This window comes from Homarus americanus, unplaced genomic scaffold (assembly GCF_018991925.1).
Source record: "Homarus americanus isolate GMGI-L3 unplaced genomic scaffold, GMGI_Hamer_2.0 scaffold18703, whole genome shotgun sequence".
NCBI lineage: Eukaryota > Metazoa > Arthropoda > Malacostraca > Decapoda > Nephropidae > Homarus > Homarus americanus.
The window spans coordinates 6,982,889-7,004,476 of record NW_024749779.1 but is presented as its reverse complement, the minus strand read 5'-3'; the positions used below and the strand labels follow the sequence as shown (position 1 = coordinate 7,004,476).

General features: G+C 39.1%; 1 protein-coding gene across 1 annotated transcript in view; it reads right to left on the bottom strand.

Moving 5' to 3' along the window:
- Positions 1-21,588, bottom strand: part of LOC121853842 (macrophage mannose receptor 1-like) — a 58,129-nt gene that overhangs the window by 6,856 nt on the left and 29,685 nt on the right. Inside the window, exons 24-40 of the mRNA XM_042348216.1 lie at positions 20,516-20,707; positions 18,095-18,208; positions 17,444-17,604; positions 17,065-17,180; positions 15,373-15,527; positions 14,549-14,584; positions 12,578-12,637; positions 11,875-11,987; positions 11,019-11,125; positions 10,752-10,825; positions 10,316-10,483; positions 9,889-10,106; positions 9,466-9,595; positions 9,064-9,237; positions 6,517-6,624; positions 648-790; positions 354-444 (exon numbers count right to left, since the gene is read on the bottom strand). Of these exons, the coding sequence (XP_042204150.1) occupies positions 354-444; positions 648-790; positions 6,517-6,624; positions 9,064-9,237; positions 9,466-9,595; positions 9,889-10,106; positions 10,316-10,483; positions 10,752-10,825; positions 11,019-11,125; positions 11,875-11,987; positions 12,578-12,637; positions 14,549-14,584; positions 15,373-15,527; positions 17,065-17,180; positions 17,444-17,604; positions 18,095-18,208; positions 20,516-20,707 (2,160 nt within the window). The remainder of the gene's footprint in view (positions 1-353; positions 445-647; positions 791-6,516; positions 6,625-9,063; positions 9,238-9,465; positions 9,596-9,888; positions 10,107-10,315; positions 10,484-10,751; positions 10,826-11,018; positions 11,126-11,874; positions 11,988-12,577; positions 12,638-14,548; positions 14,585-15,372; positions 15,528-17,064; positions 17,181-17,443; positions 17,605-18,094; positions 18,209-20,515; positions 20,708-21,588) is intronic.

Sequence of the window (21,588 nt, the reverse complement as noted above, 5' to 3'; positions counted from 1 at the left end):
TTTTCTTTCAGTTGTTTTAGTGTCTCTCTGTTTATTGGCAGAAGCCCACCGGAGGATTGCTCTGTGAGAGATCTTACCGCCATAGACACTTTTCCCACACGCATTTTCTTTCCATAATTTCTTGCAATGTCATCGGTGTTTTGCTTCCCGTGTAGTGGCAGAAAGAAATCGTTAGAATAATGTCAACATAATAACTACTTTCACTGGCAGAATATCTTTATCGTACTCTATATACGAAGGAGCCAACTCACTGTAGCAGGTACTTTTTCAAAGTTTTTAACTTTGACATTTGAACATTTGATCTAAAAATAATTAGACGTCATGTTGCCACACTAAAAACTGAAGTAACCTACCAGTATCTACCATACAGACATAGCCACGTGTGGAGGTACAGGGAACGTCACTCCATAACCCTGTGACATGCGAGGCCTCAACACATCCTTCCTGCAAGTAACAGTACACATACAACATGCATCACGGAGAGACACAGATGGACATACAGACAGATAAGATATAAATATAGCAACAGAATCTACGTGCATATCTGTGCCATTCAGGCTAAAGAAATGTAATTTTTTCTCGACCATGGTTGAAAGTAAGTTTGTGTACAGTTTACTTGGCTGCCGCAGACATGAAACTTTACAGACCTCTCCATCAATGCCGTTGGGTTCCCCTGGGGCCCAGCTCGTATAGGTTACAGAGGTGTTGTCCTTCCAGTGGAAGCTTTGGTTATTCCTGAGTCCCAGCCACACGTTCGTTCCCAGGTCCCCCAGCACCGCCGTCAGGAAAGCTATGAGAAGACAGTCTCTTGGCTAGTCTAGAAGAGTGACAGTGGCTCTGGACAGACAATCACAGGAGAATGTTTTACGCGGAAGGTAGAATAACAAAACTGAACTAACAAATAAACTCAAGAAACACAACGAACCTTGCGAATTAATAAGTTTTGATGTAAATTCACTGTTCACTAGAGTACCTGTGAAAGACTTACTTTCATTTCTTAAAGATAAATTACAACTGCTAGATTTAACTATTGAACATGATACTTTCCTGAAATTGATAGAGTTATGCGTAACTGACAATGTGTTTAGTGCAAATGGGAAGTTCTACAAGCAAGTATTTGGCATGAGCATGGGTAATTGTCTTTCTGCTCCTCTAGCCTGTATTTATATGGAGTTCTTTGAGTCTAGATTACTCCCCAATGTAGTGGACTGTATTCCTCCTTGGTATAGATATGTAGATGATGTTCTTTGTCTTTGGCCTAAAAACAGTGACCCTTTGGAATTTTTAGACAAGCTTAATAATATTGTCCCTAGTATCACATTCAAAATTGAAAGAGAAATAAGTGAATCCCTTCCATTTCTTGATATGCTTATCATGAGAAATGGCCAAAACTATAAATTTAAGGTATATAGAAAGCCCACACAGGTAGACAGTTTCATTCACTTTTTATCCAATCACCTTGAGTCTACCAAAATGTCAGTTTTTTCTGCTATGTTCCTACGATGTCTGCGTATTTGTGACTCTGAATTTATTGACGACGAATTTAAACACATTCGTTCTATTGCACAGAAACTTGGGTACCCTTCTGTGTTTGTTGATCGTTGCTTTAAAAGGGCTAAAAAATCCTTTCATTCCTCTGTAACCAGACAAGTTCCTACACTTAAGAATATTTTGACTCTGCCCTATCGTGATGAATTTGTCCCTTTAGTTCGGTCCCTCAAGCTTCTAAATATTAATGTTGTTTTCAAGTATGACTCAACCATTACCAATATGTTAATAAGGAATAGCCCAAGTTTGAATGTAAATGGAAGTGTTTATTGTATTCCATGTAGCCAATGTAATTGTAATTATGTAGGTCAGACAGGAAAAACACTGCAGCTCAGAATCAAACAACATAAGTATAATATCAGAACTGCATCTGAAAGCAGTGCCTTGTTCGTTCATGTTAGGAATAATAATCACCCCATTGCTTGGGAAAAAAGCTTAGAAGTATTCAAATCATCTTGTGTCACAGAAAGACTTCTGGTTGAAGCTAGTTTGATTAAGGAATTAAAATCAATAAACCTTAGTGATGGTCAGTTCAAAACTGATAATATGTTACATAAATTTATTTGTCAGTGGCCCAAGGTTAAAACTGCTTTGAAAACCTTTGATCTTGATGTATGACAGTTATTTTGTGGGTCCCTTTTTTCTGACCTGACCTGTCTAGTCACGTCACCACCCTTCTCTTAAGCTCCTCTACGGTTGTGTTGGTGTGGGGATTAGTGGATGTCATCATTATGACCTGACCTCATGTTTTTAGGTCACCCTGTATATTTAAGCCTCTCTCTGTCCATGTAATCTAGTTGCCTCTGAAGATGTCTTGAATAAAGACGAAAGCTAAGGTACTCCGTTGTTTCCATTTTCCCGTGTGATTTTATCAAGATTTATTTTCCACGTTTTCATTGTGGATTTACATGAAATATATATATATATATATATATATATATATATATATATATATATATATATATATATATATATATATATATATATATATATATATATATATATATATATATATATGTATATATATGTATATATATATTAATAAAGAGTGATTGCTTTAGGTGTTTATAATGTCTGTCAATTCTTTAAGAAAGCCACATAAATATATTAATCAATATACAATGTATAAAAAGAAAATAAACACTTTTCAAATCCCAAAATTATTACTATTAAGATGTGTAACTGAGAACTGCTTAACGGTGCAAGTACGGGGTGTAACAGGGGTCCAACGAATTACCCAAAAGTACCCAAATGTACCCAAAAGTATATTAAATCAGGGTAAAATCTTAACTAATATCTGTTATACATACATAAAACATGTCTAATAATATTTTTAGCGTAATTTTGCAAAAATAATTTGTAAGATGAAATAATAAACAGCGAAAAACTTTCAGTATTGGCGAACGCTAAATTCCAAAGAGTTCGTGAACAAGGGAGATAACTCTGATCCATCGTGATGCACTTCGCTAACCTAACCTAACCTAACGAAAAGTAAATCCTACGGCTATGTTAAATACCCCAAAGTAACACAAAACATCGGTAATTATATCTCCATTTTGGATAGGTGACTCTTTGGAATTTAGCGTTTTTCGCTGTTTATTATTTCATTATTTTGACTATATTTCAATGAAAACATTATTAATCAGGTTTTATTGATGTAAAACATATATTCGTTAAGATTTTACCCCTATCTAATATACTTTTGGGTACATTTGTGTACATTTGTGTACTTTTGGGTAATTCGTTGGACCGGTGTAAACAGGGCTCTCATAGTTTGAAGGGGTCAAGGAGCTGGGGAAATTTTCAGTCAGGAATATTATCCATAAACTTACTTTAATCAAATCATTGACTCAGAGTGAATATTGTTTGACTGAGGTGCAACCATGTTTCAGTTCTTCTAACACTGAGTCATTGCTGTTAATGTATTCTGAGCTGCCAATACAGAAAAATAATAAACACCAGGCCGAAGGTCAAATCTCAAGCGTTCTTGAGCAATCTCTCTTTCCCATCCGTCACCAACACCCTTTCCTCATGACCAAATATCTTATTCCGATAAACTTATTAGAGACCTGCCAGACGTTGCCATAAACAGCTGTATTGTATCGGGAATCTTCCCTTCCCGCCACACTCTCATCCTGGAAGCGCTGAGTACGACAAGGTACCAGGCGTCCCCCCCCCCCCGCAAAAAAAAATAGTTATGATATTATCTGTACTCCTCAGTCTTTCTTCTATCTGCAGAAACACAAACTGTCCTGGTAGCGCAATATTTGTAAGGCTGAGAGCCATATTAGTAAAGGAAGATAAAAGCGTCCCTACAGTGCGTGATCTGCGCCTGCAGGCGGACTGAAGGGGAGAAAGGGACAAGAACATAGGAACATAAGAAAATAAGGAGTCTGCAATAGGCCGGTTTGCCTGTGCATGGCAGCTCCTGTCGAGAGTTACTACCACTCTCTATCATCCGCGAATCTATCTAGCTTCCTTTTGAAACTTTCCAGAGTTCCCTCACTTACTACAAAGTTGCTAAGCTTGTTCCACTCGTCCACCACCCTATTTGTGAACCAGTTTCTTCCTATCTCCCTCCTAAACCTAAACTTATCCAACTTGAATCCGTTGCTCCGAGTTCTATCTTGCTCGGATATTATAAGAACTTTATCTATATCCCCTTCATTGATTCCTTTCACCCACTTAAATACTTCTATCATATCTCCCCGCACTCTTCGTCTTTCTAGGGAATGCAAGTTAAGTTTCTTTAACCTATCCTGATATGGTAGGTTTCTAAGTCCTGGAATCATTTTTGTTATTCTTCGCTGCACTGACTCTAGTGAATTTATATCAATTCTATAATAGGGGCACCACAACTGAACCGCATAATCGAGGTGTGGCCTAACTAGCGAAGATATAGTTGCAATAAGACCTCTGCACTCTTGTTACTTACACCTCTAGATATAAAACCCAATACTCTGTTTGCCTTATTTCGAACATTAACGCACTGTTTTCTAGGCCGTAGGTCCGGGCTTACAAGTACCCCTAGGTCTCTTTCACAAGTCGACTTCTCTAGGTTGATGTTGTTAAGGCTGTATACATTATCAGTATTTGTTCATCCAATATTAAGTACGCTGCACTTGCTGGTGTTGAATTTCATTTGCCATTTTTCAGACCACCCCTGCAGTTTATTTAGATCCTCCTGTAATGCATTTGCATCCTGCACTGAATTAATCTGCCGCCCTATTTTGGTGTCATCCGCGAACTTGCTTATGTCACTGCTGATCCCAGTATCTAGATCGTTTATGTAGATTATGAACAAGAGTGGGCCTAGTACTGACCCCTGGGGAACTCCACTGGTTATGCGGCCCCACTCAGATTTAACACCATCTACGCTGACCCTCTGCGTTCTATCGGTGAGCCATGATTTTATCCAATTTAAAACTTTCCCCTCGATACCATGAGCCTTAATTTTTCTCAGAAGCCTCTGATGCGGTACTTTGTCAAATGCTTTGCTAAAGTCTAAGTAAATAACATCGTAATTTTCGTTATTATCTACTACCTCGAAGACTTTCCTAAAAAACGTCAGCAGATTTGTTAGACAAGATTTTTCCTTTGTAAACCCATGTTGAGAGTCGTAGATTAATTTGCTTTTCTCTAGATACGATCGGATGCTATCTGCTATAATTGATTCAAGAAATTTCCCCACTACTGACGTCAAACTGATCGGCCGGTAATTTGACGCTGATGCTCTGTCTCCCTTTTTGAATATGGGTACTACATTTGCCTGTTTCCACAAGTCTGGCACAACTCCGGTGTCTAATGATTTTGTAAATAAGTTTACGAGGGGTCCGCTAATCTGTTCCCTACACTCTTTCAAGATTCGAGGGAAAATTTCATCCGGCCCTGGGGATTTTGTTTTCTTTAGTTTATTTATCTTCTTAAGAACATCCACTTTTCTGATAGTGATATTCTTTAATTTCTCTTCTTCCTTTTCCTTAAATATCAGTTCCACCTCTGGAATTTCATCCCAAATTTCTTCTGTGAAAACTGATAAGAAGTAGATGTTCAATGCTTTTCTTATTTCTTCACTGCCATTTTTCACTCTTCTCTGCCATTTATCACAAGCGCCCGAGACCCCCAATCGTAGCCTCTCTCGCTCATAGCGACTCATTATTTTCCTGTTTCTTAGCTAATGGGAGTCCATGTTTCTACAAAAATATCATAGGAATGCTATGTAATAAAACTTAACCTTATTTTATTTTCCATCTGGCAGAAACGAGGGAGTGAGGGCCATTTAGTAAAACATAAACAATACAGAGAGAAAATAGGACGACGAGGGTGGGAGTGAAGGCTGGTGGCACGTGGCGTGTCGTGTTCCAGCTTGTACGGGTGAGGCAACCTGTGGTGTAATGGTCAGCATGCTCGCCTCGCAAGTTAGCGGACCCGAGTAAGATCCTCGAGCAGGCTGAAACTATGGGAAATATATTTTTTGCAATAAACAATCGTTTCAATTAATATGGCTTTAGTATCTGCGAGACAAGCTTTAAGAGCTCTATACACTGCCACTCGAATGAACTCATTATCTTCATTGGTTCAAGAGTTACGTCAATTTGAATTTTTCGAAACTTTAAGAACGTTTTCCTCGATTGTGATTTCTGGCGCTTGGTAGCTTGTCACACTCGGGGCCTCTTATGAGAGTTGCCGTCATAATCCATGTACCTTAAGGTATTTGTGTCCTTCACTTGCATGTTTGGTATACGGTTGCACTGGACAACACCATTCTCATATGTGTCAGGGCCGAGGCTCAACCCTTCAATTATTGTTGTGAGTTACACGAGTTTCGCTGTACCATCAGGTAACCATGGCTAACCCAGGCAAACGTGGAAAAATATCCGTAAATTGACGATGATGGGGGTGATGGTGAACTCCATTTTTTTATTATTATATTTATGGGGATTACAATAAGAGAGAAACAAAACAAACCTTGCTCCTGGGGTGAGTGAATACTTGCTAACTTAGAGGGAGACGTACACGCCTCCACCGCTCCATCGAAGGTCTTCTTTTCTTTGGAGAATTTGAGGCACTTGGAACCTAAAGACGAGGATGATAATCTATTAAGGTTTTAGGTAAATTCTTATATTCTGGTCATCATAAATTGTTTCACATCGCAAACTAAAAGAGCACCAAGCACTAAAAAGCAAATGAGAGAAAATACTAAATGCTCTGAGTGCAACATCTCTCGGATAAAAGAGATAACTAACCCTCAATACAAGGATGAGTTCGTAGCAACTTCACCTTTTAAGAGAACATTATCTCACATGACATATAAAGCCTTTAGTCGGCGTCATCACTTGATGTTTGGCCTCACCCTGCAGGGCTGCCTGACTAAGCGATCTTTTTTTACTAAATATGGTTATGAAAAAATATTACTTTGGGATTAGCGATGAAATTGGCGATTTTTATAACACTAGCTAACATAACATTTTTCCACTGATATTAAGGTGGGGAAATTAGGTTAATGAAAATGACAGACTTTAGAACTTCATTGGTCTTACTCAGAAAATGAATTTGTAGCCGTTCCATTTACGAAAATCCTGTGTTTAAGGCTGATTGCTGTATGTTAAAGTTTTAACGACATTGCTGTTAATGTATGTATTTGACCGTATTATGACCTTAATATGGCGTACCATGACTGTAATTGTTTTATCTTTAAACAAAAAATAACCTGTTAACGGGTAAAACACGAACAAGTTTTTACAAATTCTATTAAAAGTTTCTAAACCACGACATTTCAGGCTTGATCCATTTTGACCTGCTCCCGACTCAAGTGGGTAAGCCATATGACGCAAGATTCATCATGACCCACCATGACCTACGTTTAATTCATTCCCAGGTGACCCACTGACCCATGATCCGCCAGTAATAGTGACATATTAATATGCATAGTACTATACTATTATATTCTAACACTTATAAACCTTGTTACATCGTCATAATAATGAAAGTAATTCCTTGGAGACAACCCCTTCAGGGCAGGGTTCAGAAGGTCGTTGCTGACCTTAACATCAGCCTCACCGCTTCACAACTTTCACACACAGAAGAGAGAGGTTGGTAAACTTTATCTAAGAAAGTATGTCTCATATGCTCTCTGGACATGTGCTCACAGGTTGTTAAGAGAGGAAAGACCAAACTGTCGGTGAAGAAAGACAAGGAAACAACTACAGCTAAGTGTACTAACATTCTTAGTCCTTTGCTAGACGAATTGGACGGTAACATAGCCAGGAACAAGGCTGACAAGGAAGATACGAAAACCTTAATTGTTGGTGATACCAAGGTACGGTACCTAGACAGATTTTTTTGGGGCCAATAATAGAAATAAAATGAGAGAGTGATTGCCAGGAGTTGGGGTGGGGGATATAGTTGACAGGATGGACAATATCTTGTCTGGTGATGGGAACAAACCCAATCTGCCTCAGTGCAGGGGACAATGATATTGGCCGGTGTAGGAGTGAGGAGCTCCTTGATAAGTTCAAGACAATTATAGAACGTATTAGGGTGAAGGGAGGGATCCCTAATATATGTGGTGTCCTACCTAAAAGGAGAGTTGACAATGAATGGTTGCCAAGGGTAGTTGGTGTCAACTGCCGTCTTGACAGATATTGCAAGTCACTATCAGCCAATATGTGTGTATATATATATATATATATATATATATATATATATATATATATATATATATATATATATATATATATATATATATATATATATATATATATATATATATATATATATATATATGTATATCATAGTGTTACCACAATAAACAAAAACACACAGCTGTGTTTAAAAAGAAATTCGCCACTAAATTTTTTTTCACCAGAACAGTGAAGCCAAGGACAGCACCCAACATAGTTTTTATAAAGAAACTGGAACAATTACTCATCAAATCAAATGATTATAATACGTCCACCTGTTTCCAACTCTGTATGATATACTGTTTAAGGTGATTTGACCTGATATTTTATGTTACCACGTATACTGTATTACTATTATTCTGAGATCTTGTAACCAGAGCATCTGTATCATGTAACTGTTCTATTTTTTTCTGAATTAACATTATAAAATGAAATCGTAGTATGGCATCGACTGTGTAGTAGTTATACCCTTTCCACACTAACCTGGCCCGTAAGCCACGCCAACTCTTCTATACTAATAGAAAATTCATAGAACATTCAAACTAAATTGTTCACAATAATGTTAAATATATGGATTATCAAAATGCAAATCATTTCAAGCTATTAGCACTTCCGAGAGGATGTTAGAAAACTTCAAATATTTATAATAAAAGATCTATATATAAATATGCGCTTATATACGCGCAGTCTAGTGGGAGGTAAAACGCTCAGGGGAACCAATGAGCTATTTGTAGCTATAGACGAGGGGCGGGGCTTACAGGCCAGGTTAGCATGGAAATACCATAGTTTCGATCACAGTATTGTTACAAATAAATGAAGTATGACGTGAGACCAGAGTGTAGCCATCCTTGTAGGCAGTGTCCGAGAGGGGTGGCGGTGGTGACGGCTGGAGTCGATGGATTGGTACCGTGTCTACGCTTACAGATACTGCCAGCCAGGGTGTCACAGCTTCTGTCCCCCCAGCGACCCTCCTGCTGACTATACAATACTATACAGTCCTCTTGACCTGAGAAATAAAGAAGATACAAGTATTACCATATGTAACATTTTACATGATATTCTTGAACTTTTACCTGTATTTATGTTTTGAAATAAATTTGTATAAAGTGGGATCTTAATAAATTAATAAAAGAAGGATAAATTGAAGATTGGAATTATGAATACAATGGTCCTTTTGTTTCAGTATGTGTATAACTTGAAACTCTCAGAACCGCTCTCTCTCTCTGCTCAGTACCCAAAATGTTGTTGGGTTCTCCTCTTGCCCAATTGTCGAAGTCAAAGGTGGTGTTGTCGAGCCACTGGTACCCGGAATCCAGAACAGACCGGCCACCAACCCACACCATCTCATCGGATAACCCCAAAATCTGCATTTTAAAATTATTGGTAATAGAGAATTATTACTGCAGACGAGAATTAAATTTCAAGAGCATGGCATAAAAAAAATACTCGTCAATATACATATTTTTGTTGTAGAAATATATGCTTTTTTCAGCTGCAAGACCACATTATATATCTTCTATTAGTCTCGTTTAACTATCGGTCTAACTATTCACTTATGCAATTAATATTTTTATTTATCAATATACATCCGCTCTTATTGTTCACTTAATTTCATTTATTGCCAGCCCTCCACAGCCCTATATACCCGCCCAACTACCTTAGACAGAATCCAATAGTTCTCCTCGTTGGTGTGGATGGACGCGAGCTCCCCTCCCTGCTCTCGACACCTGAGCCTCGATGACCTCCAGGTCTCGGGGTTGTCGTAAGAAGCTGAGAAAAACCTGTAGCACTGATCACCGAAGAGCAGCCATGAGGTGTCCCCGTCACACAGTACATCAGGAGACTTTGTGAGGGGAGAAGTCGGGTGTTTCATTCCTGTATATGGCGAGAGATGTTAATAATGGTTTACATGATTAAATGGTTACGATTTAACGCAATGAGTCATTCACGTGAGCCTTGCGTTTCTTATCACGTATACGCTAGGTTTATATTACCTTTTAGTCATTGTTTTTGTTAACCAATTGGGTATTTATAATAGACAGGCCTTAAGAGCATACAGAATTATACTACATACACGATCTTACCTTGAGGGGCCTCACATATGAACGGGAGAAATGTGTAACAGTCTGCATCAGCCAACATGAGTGTGGAGGTGTAGGCAGTGCCACACCTCAGCTGTCCCCGGTGGCTATCAGGCTGTTCTATTCCCCAACGTACGTACTGCACCGCCGTGCCATCACTCCATACGTGTCCTGTAACATGGACAGATCGCTGTGCAAATTTTTTGATTATATTTCTAATGATAAATCTTGAGATACTTGTTAAAAGTTTCAAATGAAGGTTTTGAAGTCATCAGAATCTCGTAACTATCAAAACAGTCTTCATGTTGTTAAAGCCGTGCATGCTGACCGTATTATCATCAGTTCGTACAGAAGATTTGAATTATGTCTTGTGTACAGATTTATAAAATCTCTCTCCCATTCTCTTTCTCTCTATCTCATTTTCATTTTTTCATCTTACCTGACTCTCCGTCGAGATGTAGACCAACCCAAATTAACGGGTGGGTTTGCTCAAGAAGGGTCATTTCGAGAACTCTGAAAAAAAAAATTATTCATGTTGGGGAAAACTCTTTTTTTTATTTAATCTCTCACTGTTCATTATTCATTACAAGTAAATGAACACTTAACTGTGAAGCTGTAACCTTCTACAACTTTGAAGTGTAGATTAGCTAGTGATAGTCCTCATAATTCCTTGAGAAAATCAGTTGAATCCTATACAGTGACGTACCTCTTTATATTGTCCTCCTCGCCTCTACTGCCCACGCTGGTCAGATGTCCACTGTATGATAAACACAAGGCTTCCCCTCTGGCCCAAGTTGTTGTTTCAAGGAAAACCTAGAATTTTCAACGGGATACTTAAGGAAACCTAAATCGTGAGGAGTGGTATTATTATTATAAAACTTAGATTGACTGAATGGTGAATTGGGTTTTTAGTTAGATTTTAGGTCTTTATTTACACCGCTTACATAAGGACGGCAGACCTATATACATATGCCAACTGGCCATCGAAGTGAATTGCACAGACTCTCGTCACAATGAAAAATGGTGCTGCACGATACCATTGGTGTTATACACACGCACATGCACACACACAAACGTATATACATAATGATATATTCTAAAAATCATTTACTAATTAATTAAATCACTTATATATTATTTATGATTTCGTTATAAAAAACGTTTTTAAACAATAGTATTCTAAATGTGTGATACTTGAATGTGTACAGGACATGTGGATGATGTACTGTAGACTCATGCTGTACTGTACTTCACCAGACAACGCTTCACCACTCACTACAGAGCCCACAGACATGCTTCAGTTGATGTTTTTATGTTTTCATGCAGGTAGGATACAACGTTTTATTATTCGAGCATCGGTTTGATATCTGTGACTGTGACAGTGTAGGTAAACAAAAGTTAGGTAAACAAAAGTTGTTAAATTTGTCCATTTGTGGAAAAACCAAAACCAAGTTAATTGTGTTGAACGAATAATTGTTGACACACACACCGATTGAGTATAGCCATAATATACACACCTGATAAAACACATCAAAACATTGGTCATAAAGTTTGTGAGTCACCTTGTAGCAGCGGTCGTTAATAAGCATCCAGTCACCAACACATGGCCACACAGGTGCTGTTGGGGGTGGTGTTGAAGGAGTGGTGATATCGTAGTCATTCCGAGAGTACTCACCTGTAAATAGGCATGAAGGTGTAACTGGCAGGTAATTATTAGGGCATAGGGGTAATTAAATTTGGTAACTGAAAGGTAGTGGGGGAATAGGTAATTGAAAAAATAGGGAGAGATGGAGGTAAGGATAGGGGAGAAGATTGATAAGCAGTACGAGGAGATGAAGAACAAGAAGAGTATAAACTAAAACTTGATTGTAAGGGAATATAAGGTAGATAATATAGATGATGAGTGGCGAGAGAGGAAAGAAGCACATTGTTATGAATATATAATAATAGAATGTATACGGTTTTTTTAGGTTTATATTGACGTTCAGTATAGCTTGTTTGTAATAATAATTACTTGAATTCTAAGTTAGATATAATAATATAGTAATTATTGGAGTTACGTAAATTAATGGAATATTATGGAGGCGATAATTTCTTAAAACTTTTATGTCGAATTGTTTATTTAATATAGTGATTGAAAGTTTAATGTAATAAATAGGATATAAATTGAGAGAAAGATATTTAAAGTGATTGAAAGCTTAATAGTTTAATAAATAAAGAAGATACAGACTCAGAAACAAAGAGAGAAAAGACTAAGGGACATACATATGAAACGGAGGGAATCGTCGCAGGACCTGACAGACCATAAGCCTAAGCTGGTGTCGTTTTTTTTTTTTTTTTTTAGGTTAAGGTGGGGAAAGGGTGGAAGGCATGCTGGGGCTCAAGGCACAGCCAGACATGAGGGATGGAGAAGTCACAACATATAGTCGTGGGGGGAAAGGTTGGAAAAGAAGTTTAATGAGTTAAACAGAGGGGGACGACACCCCTTGTTTTACATATTACAGAGTTTGTTGGCTAACTAAGCTAACCTAGGATTTAGAATGAGGTTGCACAATGGTTATTTTAGTAGACAATGACTAGATTGATTTTACAATTACAAGTTTATTAACATCTTATACTGTATTACGTTATGGACTCACTCGATTTTGACTTGTTAAATGTGAATTTATATCATCTAAGTTTTAATCTAAGGTGGATCACTGTGGCGGACATAGATGGATCGCGGGTTGGGTTGTTGTAGTGTGGGCAGACTCCGGGGCCACCAGGCGTGGGGTCTCCCTCCGTTGATGTCTTCCCCGCGTAGGTGGTCTGGGCTGTGAGGGTCGTCCAGGAGCTTGTCCCAAACCTTCTTCCCTAGGCGATGGAACCTGAAGTTGAGGGCCTCTGTTTTATTTCTTAGGTGGATGGTTTCCACTGTCTCCTGGTAGGGTGGCGCTTGGCCACTGGCTGACCTCAAACATTTGTTTTGGAAGCTCTGTAGTTGTTGTAGTCTAGTCTTCCCGAGTGTGACGAGTGGTATAGATGGGTACTCCAACACAGGCCTCACCAGCGCCTTGTACAGGTGAACTTGTATCTTCTCAGGCATCAATTTAAAACGTTTTAATTTGGCTGCGGCGACTTTGGCTTTATTTAGTCTGTCCTTCACGTGGGGAATGATGCCCGTCCGAGAAATGATGAGGCCGAGCAACCTGCCTTGTTTAGAGTACTCAATCTCTTCGTCGTCGATCATCAATGGGGCCGGCTTGAATTTGGCTATGGGTATGACCTCAAATTTCGTTTTGTTTGTTTTTATTTTCCATTTATTTTCATACTCCGAGATCTCCTCTATTGCCCGAGCAGTGAGTCGCGCCATCCTTGCCGTGGACCTTCCTGGGCAGGTGACGATCTGTGTTACATCGTCTGCATACATGACGTACTCGCTGCCGACGATTGGGGGTGGCAGGTCAGCCGTGTAGAGTGTGTAAAGGGTTGGTGAGAGACAAGAGCCCTGAGGCACGCCGCTCGATAGTGAGAATTCTTCTCCAAAATGTTCTTGCATCTTAATTTTGGCTCTGCGGTCCGTAATGAAGTTGCACAGCAGGCGAGTCAGATTTTCGGGTAGCCCCAGTTGTATGATCTTATACTGCAGTCCTGCGTGCCAAACTTTGTCAAACGCCTTGCTGACGTCCCTCAGTACTATATTGCACTGTAGGCGGCCAGTCATGGCATTGGCGATCTGCTCGTAGGCCTGAGCTATGGCGGTGGATGTGCCTCGGTACTGGCGGAAGCCGAACTGGCGGGGATTATGCACGTCTTCGTCCTCCAGATACATCCGCAATCGCTTGTTGACTATTTTTTCGAAGATTTTGGCAGGTACCTCTAGCAGCGATATTGGTCGAAAGTTTTCGACTTTGTTTGGAGGCTTCCCTGCTTTTGGTATGAGGCGAATAACGGCGATTTTGAACATCTTAGGGAAGTATCCAGAGGCGAGGCAGGCGTTGCATATATGAGCAAGCCTCTCTATCATGTTGCCGGGGAGTTGAGCCAGGATCTTCTTGTTAATGTGACTTTGACCAGGTGATTTGTTTTTAAACCCTTTTATGACGGCTGACACATCTGCAGGAACAATGCGTTCCGTCAGGTAGCTTCCGTCCACCAGTCTGGTGAAGTCAGTCCGTGGGAGCGGCTGGAGCAGGTGCTGATGGTCCTGCAACTGACCTAAAATGTCCTCCTCAAAGTCCCTGTCGCTGGTGTCGTCTCCTGACGCGGCTACGCAGGTCCCACACGTCACCGCTAGTGGGGGGGGGAGGTGTGATTAAAGAAAAATAATAATTTAATACGCGTAGACAATTAATATACAGAGTGACACATCCAAAAATCCTCTTACAGTAGAACATTTCCTTGTGTATGTCTTCATAAATCCAGATTTTCCTGTTAGCTGCCAGCAACATGTTCTCAGGCTCAGGCAAATTTAATGATTTGAACTAAATTGAAGATCTATTAACTCTAAGGTTCTCATCAAAGTTTTGCAGCTTAAGTAATTAGGTTCTGGGAAGTCATATTTGTACTGACCTTTTTTCAGGGTGGCCAGAATCAAGAGCAGCGCAACTCTTCCTCGCTCGTTGTGTTTCATTCTTTCAAAATGTCTTACTGGGTGTGTTTAGCTTGCCTGGCTTCCCCACTACTACAACATGGACCTAAGATGTACTGTAAGTCTAATTTACCCATGTGGCCCTACCATTACTCCAGTAGCACATCCATCTCTAAACCCAACCGGCGCCCAGCTTTTTGTTATGAACACACTCCACTGTTAATTAATGCACATTCCCTCTTAACTGGTGCCTCCCTCACTAATTGATAACGTCTCTTGATCTCGTCTAGGGAAGACGGCGAACAACAGTTAAACAAGGTGAATTATCCGGCATCACCCGGGTGGATGAGCAAGGGATATACTGTATGACTATCCTAAAGTCCACCCGCAACTCCCTACCAAATTTTACCTTTCTATCTTCAAAACTGTGAAAATACAAACTTTTGATAAACAAGACCATCCACAGTCGGGCTACTCAAACAAGACTCACCTGGTTGTGATTCGCCCCAGTTGGTATATTCGACGGGGTCAAGGTTCGTCCAGCGAAACACCACTGAGCGGTCAGGGTTTATGGTGCCAGCCAGGCCGACCCACGCGCTCTCTCCCACTTCCCTCAGGAGCGATGAAATGAAGGCGCTTTCGTACCTACATAAAATGGGCCCGTTTCACAGGTTTTTACCTACAGTTATTGTTGTAAATCATGGACAGGAAGGATACATAAATTGTAATATCAAGTGTATGGTTCGCTCAAAGCTACCCCAAGTCAGACAACGCGTCACACAAAGTTGCACTGTGTGTGTGTGTGTGTGTGTTCTGTAACATTAAGCTTCATCCTTAGTAGGTAAGATGTTTCATAAAGAGGTTTCTCTCGTTCGTCATTGTGAGCATCGTGCAATTTTGTGTGACGCGTTGTCTGACTTGGGGTGGCTTTGAGCGAACCATACACTTGATATTACAATTTATGTATCCTTCCTGTCCATAATTTACAACAATAACTGTAGGTAAAAAGTTACAATATTATACTATTAACACTGTCATGTATTGATACTATGACTAGTTACCAAGATACAGAGCAGGATGAACATAACATGATAATGATAGTGAAGCCAGGAAGGGTTCATATCATAACTTGTGTGTTCGTGCGTATGTTGCCCCGTGAGAAATACTGTGGGCCTCCATGCGCCCAGGTGGGATGGTCAAAGTATTACACTATAAGTGTGTCAAATGAGGAGTGACTGATCCACATGTAATTTAAGGTTTTTGAAATATGCAGTTAAATTAAACACGTTTTTTCATATAGTTACGCGAATGATGGGGTGTGGTGGAAGCATCGTGGTCTGGCACACACACACAAGCGCTGTAAACGTTGTGTGGACTCACTGGGTGGTTTGGAAGTGTTATTTCCATTCATACTTTCGTAACTACAACCTATGGTAATTTTTCTTCGTGTTCATATATAATGAAGATAATGCAGAGAATAAAATGCCATATACAATATTTATTCACAATGTCATCTATACAGCCGTACTATGACTGTGTGTGTTCGTGCCTGTGTTGCCTCGTGATAGTTAGAGTGGGCCCCTGTCCAGAAAGGACACTGTACTCACATCCAGCACCGACCCAGGTGGGCTAGAGATTATGGTTTCCGACTGTACAGTTACGGACACAGTTCCTTGTTTCATAAGAGTATCAGACTTGAGGATCATGCAGGAGATGAATTTGGTAGATTTTATTGCCTATTTACTCAGTTATTTTCTTATTATCGTTGTGTTAACGCTGTTATTTACACATATATTATAATGAAAACAGCAAATTCATAAATTAATCACAAGTAGATGCCAGATATTGCAAGGAATCGAGGAAATTTTAACCATACCTACACATATATTCTAAGAAATATATTGTTAAAGAAAAAGACCACAACACATTACAGGTATTTGATTTATACGAAAATATCGATGATATTATATGGGTTTTATATCTTATGTTTGTGTAAGAGACAATTAAGGTATTTTCAGTTGTATTTATTCCAGTTTGGAGCTCGTGTGATGCCTCAGATTCCTTCTAAAATTGTTTGTTTATATTAAATACCTGCCTAATTCCCAGCAGTTTTGTAAATATACCTACCTGCTATTTAAATCTTAAAAACATCATATCTTACCTTCCATGAGCACCTCCCTACCTGTCATTAAGAACAGCAAGGTCCCCATTATTGCCCACACAGAAGTCTTTAGCCTGAGCCCAAGACCCCAACAAAGAAGGCACGTGGTAACAGGATTCTCGGTGGACAACGTCACCCTGTAATGATAATATCAACAATAATAAGAGTGGGTCTCATAATCATTATGCATGACTGTATACTAAGCCTTCGGTACACAAGGAGGTAGCATGGCTGGTACTACACTTCACTTCCTCAAGTTGTAAACTTAGGTACTTATTTACAACTGGGTGAAACTGGGAGCTCAACTACCACGTTCTATGACCAAAAATAATCAAAATAATAATGATGAAAATATTGATAAGAACAATAATAATAATAATAATAATAATAATAATATTACTTCATTACAACCGCTGGAATTCTGAAAGGAGAGCGTAGCTTGGTGTGGTTTCTTGCAGATATAATGAAGGGAGGAAGAGCAATCACGCAGACTCCAGGTTCCTCTACTCGCCTCTTGGCGATGTTGACGCAAAACTCCACACACAGGAACCTTCAGGAAGGCTATTAGGGAAGGAAGAGGTACAGTACAGTATCTGGGTTTAGAGGTGATAGGTCGCTGACTATAGGTTGAAATAGAGATACAGAAAGTTGCTAGATAACATCTTGTATTAGTATAACTGATAACTGAATGAATGCATGAATGAATGACAGGTTAATTTATCCGAATACTTCGTGTAAATTTATTGAAAAAATAGAGTGGACTGGGTATGACAGAAATAAATAAAAATAAGGGTAACAAGTTAAATTTACGTTATCAATTTTGTCTCCATAAAAAAACAGCAACACATAGGATTTGTAAATGAATAATGGTTTAAGGAAATAACATTATCAAGTGTTCTTGATAGTTGTTCTCACCTTTGCCTTGATGAGACTCATAAATAAGAAGATAAAACCCTAACTTTGGTTTTAAGTAAATGAATTAATATACTAAGTAACAGTAGCAAGGTAAGTTTTCGTTTACAATGTTGTGAAGTCGTCATAAGGCACTTACGATTGCTGTTGAATTGGTGCCAGTTTGTGTAGGAGAGAGAGGAGCCATCGAGCCACGATAACTGCTCTTGGTGGCCGTCATCACTCAGACCCAGAAACACGTCTTGGGGGTCGTCTGTACAGAGAGTGGACCATTGATTTCAATCTGAATATTTAAAATCGGAAAGTTTTTTTTTCAACATGATACGACAATATTTTTCTTCAGACCTGTGGGGAAGGAGTGGTCTCGAAAGATATCGGTCAAAAATTCGAGACCAACGATATCTAAGACCGAGACCATAAAAAAATAGTCCTGAGCCCTTCATCACTGACCACATCATTACAGCTTAGTACCATTTCATTGATTTGTGATGATTTTTAAGTACTTGATGAAATTACTTTCGTTAAGCTGACTAATAACATTAAGTTGACAAATGGAACATCTACAGTAAGTATTCATCGTTTTACGACACTGGTTTAACCCCTGGAGGAGTATGGCTTATATTATTAAATTGTCGTTATTAAGGATATAAAGTTCTCAAATGTTAAAATGAATCGTTTAGTAACACAAAATTTTAAGTTTTTCATATTTTCACAAAACAATTAAATATAAAAACTTACGTAGCAGGAGAATTGTTGATCAGAATTTTTTTCGGTAACGTGGATCAAATAGGCTGCACTTTATTAATTTTGGGATGCTGATTTCAAATAGGGCAATAGAAATGTCAGTCACGTAACATTTTTATGATATATGTGTATATGTAGTGTAGGAATATAAGATACGTATTTGTGTTGGTAGGGGTATATTAAATACAAGGTTAGCAATTCTGAACAGGAGAATGGAGAGAATACAACGCCGAGGCTGTGTTAATTCACCAAATTCACCAAATTGAATATCCAGAGGTACCTTCGACAATAAGGCCCGTTCCTCGCGAAGGCCTCCCTATACCTATACCACCGGCTAATTTGGAAGAGTTCTCAATTTCGGATGAGGAAATTGTGGAAAAAATCCCAGAATCATCCCATGATCCTCCTTTCATTGACCAGACTTCCATAGAACAACATCTTATAGAACAAGGTGAACTTAACAATCTTGTACGTGATCTCCGTCTGTCAAAACAGCAGGCGGAACTCTTAACATCAAGACTGCAGGAATGGAACGTGCTAGCGAAACAGACAAGAATTTCAGTTTTTAGGAAAATAAATATTACATTATCTTCATTCTACAGTATGCAGGATTCTGTGTGTGTGTGCTGATGTAGATGGACTGATATGAGAGTTGGGAGAAAAACTTGACCCAAAGGAATGACGGCTTTTCATAGATTCCTCCAAGTTTAGTTTGAAAGCAGTATTGTTGCATAATGGAAACCAGAAGCCCTCAGTTCCAGTAGCGCATTTTGTAGGTTTGAAGGAAACTTTTGATAGTATCGAGAAAATACTGACCGCTATTAAACACAAGGAGTACAGATGGCAGATCTGCTGCGATTTGAAGGTTATAGCCCTTCTACTCGGCCTTCAAGGAGGGTTCACGAAATATTGCTGTTTTCTGTGTTTATGGGACAGCAGAGCAACAGAAAAACACTGGCCAAAGAGAGAAGAGTTTTTCCAGGAAAAAGCAACGTTAAATATACTCCCTTGGTAGACCTCCTTTACAAATCAAGCTGGAACTAATGAGGAATTTTGTGAAGGCTATGGACAAACAAGGTGATGGGTTCGTGTAACTGAGTGGAAAATTCCCACAGCTCAGTGATGCTAAAGTCAAAGAGGGTATCTTTGTTGACCCTCATAAGAAAGTTACTTCGTGATGACGACTTTGAAAACACACTGAATGAAAATGAGCTAGCTGGATGGAAATCCTTCACATCTGTAGTCAAGGGGTTTCCTGGAAACAAGAAGGAAGAAGACTATTGCCAAATTTTAGAGGAACTATTAAAAACTAAAAAAAACTTAGGATGCAGGATGTCCAGCACTCACACTTGTACTTTTTTCCTGAGAATCTGGGGGCGGTTAGTGATGAACAGGGAGAGCGATTTCATCAGGACATTAGACGTATGCAGGAAAGGTACCAGGATAGATGGGATCCTGCCAAGATGGGGGACTATTGCTGGTTTTACATTTGGAGGACAATACAACACATAAAAGGATGAAATAGACTATCAAATGCCCATACAATGGCTAATTTAATACTTTTTGTGTCTTCTTTTGATTGTTTTCATTCTTTATTTAGTAACAGGAATAACAGGAAAAATTGTATTTTTTCAGTTTTTTTAATTTGTAAGATTAAATGTTTTTTGTATAACAAATAAACTGTACGTCCCAGAGAATTTTTAATGCCAAATTTGTAATCAGCACCTCAAAATTGCCAAAAGGAAGATGCTCTGAGCCATGTAACGGATTTTTTTATTTTTTATTTCCTGCCTAGTGTTATTATAGTTTGACTTACATTTGTCGAGAAGGGAGAAGGCTAGCTGGTTCTCTGGGTCTGAGTGTATCGATGCCAGGGAGGCGTCTCGGCTCCGGCAGTTGTCATGAGCGTCATTGAAGGTAAGGGTCGTGGAGGCGTTGCCAGAGCCTGAGTACCAGTAGCAATAGTCGTTGAAGGGTATCCATCCATCTTCACAACTGATACTGTGGGCTGAAGACACAGTGTGGGTAAGTTAAACTGTAAGGCACCAACAGCCATTTGTAAACACAAGCTTGTCCCAAGAGAGGTGGAGTTGCTTAGCGAGAAAGTTGAAAAATATGAATGTGTATGTGGCCACTCATAAAATGATGGCTAAACGTTATATATATATATATATATGTATATATATATATATATATATATATTTCATTAGCCCAATAAAGCACACAGACTTCTACATATAATCAACACCTCACCCCACCAGGATTCGAACCCACGATCTTATGATTGTGACCAGGGAACGTTACCTCTGGGCCAGCAGGACACTAAAAGCAGTCCTAGACTCTGTTATATTTCACACAAAGCCTGTTCAATGAGCTTATGGCGCCGTGAACCTCTAATGGGGACTACCCGTGCCACTGAGGTGATCAGAGTAACGCTTTACCAAATCCGGCTTCGAAACACGAGGATCCATATATATTTCATTAACCCAATAAAGCACACGGATTTCTACATATAATCAACATCTCACCTCGCATGGATCCTCGTGTTTCGAAGAATAACTGCAAAGTATTTTGCTGTCTTCACTTTTTTCTAGAATTTTGTTCTTTACCTTCAATGCCAATATTAAGATTATTTCATTTTGAATGCGAGGTCCAAGATAGTGATCATGTATTTCTTCATTTTTGATGCGTCGGCCATCATTTCAATTAATCCCAGAAAATTACCGTTGTTAGGCTCAAACAGTCTGGAATTACTTCCACGAAAAGCACAGTTGTGCTCAGCTAAATATTGTATAGCTGCTATAATTCGAGTCAAAACCAATCGTCAATGTTCTTTTTCATTGTCCATCTGTTGTAACACAGACTTATTTATTGTATTCAATAAACATA